General features: G+C 35.6%; 1 protein-coding gene across 2 annotated transcripts; it reads right to left on the bottom strand.

The window, feature by feature from the left end:
* Window positions 1-425: 425 nt before the first annotated feature.
* Window positions 426-3,607, bottom strand: MKS2 (methylketone synthase 2). 2 transcript variants are annotated; one of them, XM_006573172.4, is made up of 5 exons: window positions 3,310-3,607; window positions 3,063-3,163; window positions 1,086-1,195; window positions 829-969; window positions 426-751 (listed from the first exon to the last, which is right to left on the bottom strand). In XM_006573172.4, the coding sequence occupies exons 1-5, from the start codon at window positions 3,498-3,500 to the stop codon at window positions 635-637; spliced, it is 660 nt and encodes a 219-aa protein (XP_006573235.1). In that variant the 5' UTR covers window positions 3,501-3,607; the 3' UTR covers window positions 426-634. The 2 variants fall into 2 exon arrangements, with proteins under 2 accessions (XP_006573235.1, NP_001364313.1); NM_001377384.1 differs by having other exon boundaries at window positions 829-924; window positions 3,310-3,576.
* Between the last annotated feature and the right edge of the window lie 888 nt (window positions 3,608-4,495).

Raw genomic sequence — 4,495 nt, 5'->3', positions numbered from 1 at the left:
GGGCAATCAATTTAGGGTCATTACCACCATCAAAATCATCAAATAGTCAATATTTTACACAATCTAATAACAGGGCAGCAGCTCATCAAAAAGGGTCAATTGCAATCCCCAGATTTGACCAACATGAACACCCGTTCAATTAAGACAAATGTTCCAAACAGCTAAAAAGAACTTTCTGTGATCGGTTTGAGCATTCATTTGATCAGTAAATTTTCTTATATATCATTCCTGTTCTTCACTAAGTTCGCATTGTGCTTATTATTGAACAAACTTGGCATCAATTCCCCACAGAACACTGTCAAACAACAGAATAAACTAAGGATACAGAGATATGGAAAAATGATTCAAGCCTGTAATTCCTTGCCCCTCACTCACTCATCACACTTGGGCCAGAGATGGCCTAAAGATTCAGAAAATCAAGAAAATTTTAAAGGAAGAACACATTCTTTATTACTGAGCATCATGAATATAACAGTTATAGTTTAAAAATATTGCTGCACATAATTTACTGGATCCATTACAGAGACGTGTTACCTCCTTCCTCACTCACAAGCTAAATTGAAGATAAGTACATAAATAATTACCTTTCTTAATGCTCTATTAACCAATAAGCTATACTCAACTGGTAACTGAATTAAGAGTCCTCAATTCGAATAAACTTTACAAATTTAGACTTCATCTCTGCTGGAATTCGTATAGGACGATAGTTTTTGTCAAGCCACACCGCTATGGCCTTGGCTTCCAAAATAGGCTGCCACCATTTCACCAAATATCAGCAAATATTCTCAAAAATGGAAATACAATAAGCAGCAAGTGGTGGAGAAAGACCTCTTGGTTTGGCAGCTTATAGATGAAGTGATCAAAGTATAAACGAGCAGCTGAAGAGCCAGAAATCCTAACTCTTACAACAAATTTGTCTCCACTCTGGTTGCATGTTCTTATTATGAGAACAAATATTGGAAAACAGAACTAACTTATACAGAAAAACATATCTTTTAGTGTACTAAAATGTATAAGGAGGTTATTTGCACAGTTGCACTATATCCTAACAAACAGAAATGACAAGCAAAATTGGAGAGGCTTACTCTTAGAGGTGCAAGGAATTTGAGCGATAGTTCAGACAATGCCAATGCATCACCACTGCGAGCCACAGCATCGCAATTAATACCAATGTTTTGCAAGAGTTCATGACGACCTTATGAAAATATATATGGCAATAGATCAGTTTATACATCTAAAATTGAAAGCATGCCTTTTAATTGCCACAAATGTACAAAGGATAACTTAAAAAGTTTGCAGACCATTCAACTCAATACGTTTCAATTCAGTATCCTGTCAAGTGTCAATACCCTGATCATAACTTTTTTTATCAGCAAAAGATAATTAATATATTAATACTTGGTACCAGAAGCACCAAAAAATACAGACATAGTAATAAAGCACAGTACCCTGCCATGCTAGGTTATGCCCCATTAACAATGTAGTATAAATAGGAAATAACCCAGGTTACAATACCTCCCACCAAACTGCCCTCACAGTAACTATAGTCATCATTGACCCATTGTAATCACCTCCCATGTACTCGAATCCCAGGTCCAACGGAATAAATTAGAAAAGTGACCCCAACCAAAACAAATACCAAAGTACCATAAGAACTCACCAACTTCCCACCTGATCATAACAATTATACTGGCTCAAATATACCAAAACAGAGATCAAGAAAAGGGGGGGAAATATTTCCAAGCATATACAAGATAAGAAAAAATACTATACACAACTCTTAGAGAAACAAATAGAACTTATCAGTGAGATGAACCATTAGATTTCATCTAAATTTGAATAGAAAAGTTTTGATGTGAACCTGCAAAATCCTAATGTAGTTTTATTTTAACGAGTAAAGGGTGAAGAAGGCGGTGGAATATTGGTATGACTAAAGGATTATTCGTGTAGACATCACTCAGTTCCATACTACAAATAGCCTTGCATTGGCAATACTCGTTGAGTCAGGCTCCACAGGGTATTTCTTCCCAATTGATGAATTAAATGCTTGGATAGGGAAGTTCCAAACCAATGCTTGGAATGAGTCATTTCTTTTCTGTTTTTTTTCTCGTTCTGTCATTCTTGCATTCCAAGAAATACTCAGAAGCCAGAATCACTATTCTGGAGTTAGTAATACTAAACACAGATGCCAGATTCTCTGTTGTTTGTCCATTTTATCCATTCTGATTAATTATTTTTTCAGGATCCTAACACTATATTTTCTGTATTGTTCTTTCTCCTTCTCAATTGCCTATTTTATATTTTCATATAGACTAACAAATGTTCATATGTATGTATGAAAGTTCATTCCTCACAAAGTGTGACAGCTTTCTGCATATGAAGTATACTGTACTTTATCTTGCATACTAACATTGAGAATTGTTCTTTCAGAAAGATGCTAATCTGGGGAATATGCTTCAATAAAACTACATGTGAGCCTTCTAATGGTTTTACCGGGAAACAGCAGTATTTGTTTAAAAATTATGATCTGATTCCTTTACTTCTTGCTCTTTTGTTTCATTTCCAACTATGTTCAGAATGTTTTCCCATAAAATCCCTTCATAATATTACTATCACAGCCTATACATTTGTTTTATAAGGAAAAGAGAAGAAAGATTATAAAACTTTTATCATATGTCTGTGCTAGTCTGATTATGTTGTTTTACCTTCATAATTTTTTTATACTCTAAAAATATGTCGAATCTAAATTCAATTTGAAGTTTTAAAGAACATAAATCAAAATATAATTTTGTAGCATAAACAAAAGGACTAAGATATCAAAGATTACAATTTTGATATACCTAGAAAAGCAGACAATAACTGTTGTTAAAATTGCTAACTCATGGCATAACTATTGTCGACAATTATTCCATGTCAAAACTTAGTGCTCATTTGGAGTTATAAACATTTCAAAATTAACATCTATTACAAGAGAAATATATACACATACGACATTACCAGTAAAAGGGAAACATTGATTTAAGCAAGCAAGCAACAGTAAGAACCAGCTCAAGAGGTCTCACCGTGCTGGCAATAACTAGCATAAACTGCATTGTTAACCACACCGTACTGATCCAACTCATAGTCGCGCACCTTCAGTTCAACGTCATGGAATCCACTCATTCTGTTATAAATTGTAAGAAGAATATTATTATATATAGAATAAATTAATCACGAATTTAAAAAAGAGATGCTCGATTCGAATCACATGAAAAGGCAACAAAATTAACGGAATCGATTGCACAAACAAGGGTTGTGTGAGGAAATTACCCTTTGCCCCCTCTGAGATCGAAGAGTGATGCAGAGGGGCTGGAACTCAACGGCGAAACTGATCGGAAAGCCGGTGGATTGAAGCGCCGGCGGGGAAAAGGAAAAGGAGATTGGCGCGTGAGGCGAAACGACGTAGTATTCAGGTACAATGGGGAAGGCAATGACATCGAGGAAGTGTGGTTGTAGAGCATTTTTTGGAACTACAACGGGATTATGATTATAGGCGTTACAACCCATGCTACTGCTATTATACTTTTTTTTCCTCAACCTCAACGACCTTTGCCTCTATTATGGAGCAAAATTTTTGAATACCTAATTTGTTTTGCTTTTTTTTAGTTATCACTTTTTTTTTTCATTCATAAAACTTCAAATTTCAAATTTTCTAAAACAATCTCACATCAACGAAATGTTGGTAATAGATATCACTCTTGAATAATTTCTTTTTATAATCATTTAAAAAGAACTAATATAGAATTATATAACAAAAATTTATAATAAATTGTACTATTTCGACTCAACAAGCCTATGTATTCACTAGCCAATCGAACAGGCTACTCGGATCTAGAGTATAATTAAGGTAATATGAAAGCTCTATCTTCTATAAGAAAGATAGATGTAACCTCTAAAAACATATATTATCATTGTGAGCAAGTTCTGCCAAATCCGGTAAGAATATTTGGTGCCTACTGTGGGGTCTGAAGGCAAGCTTCTCCTTTGACCACTACATTATCAATGGTTGTGAATGGTGACAACACCAATGTTGCCTATCATGGAAATCAACAACTGGGACAAGCATTCACCATGCTTGAAAATGCCTGTCGTGGGAGTCGCTAAAGAAGGGAACCCAATGAATGGGGAGAATATCCTGCATCAGGAGCTCGATGATCATGCTATGATAGTGGCCATGCAAAAAGAGATGAACATGCTCAAGTGAAACAACGCACAAGAAATGGAGAACCTCTAAAGGAAAATGCCACCCTTAAGGACCAGTACCTGAAGCTTCACGAAGACCATAATGCAACCAGGACTGAGGAGGCTAACACGACATGGAGAGAAAGAACTCCCTCTATCACACAACCAACCCCAAGAGCAACAAATGCCAAAAATCGACTTTATCCCTTTATTGATGGTATTATGGAAGCACAACTCCCGCCCGAATGGAAGACGTTGACCATAGATCTTTACG

Source organism: Glycine max, chromosome 1 (genome assembly GCF_000004515.6).
Source record: "Glycine max cultivar Williams 82 chromosome 1, Glycine_max_v4.0, whole genome shotgun sequence".
NCBI lineage: Eukaryota > Viridiplantae > Streptophyta > Magnoliopsida > Fabales > Fabaceae > Glycine > Glycine max.
The sequence above is the reverse complement of the archived record's forward strand: the minus strand, read 5'-3'. Positions and strand labels throughout refer to the sequence as shown.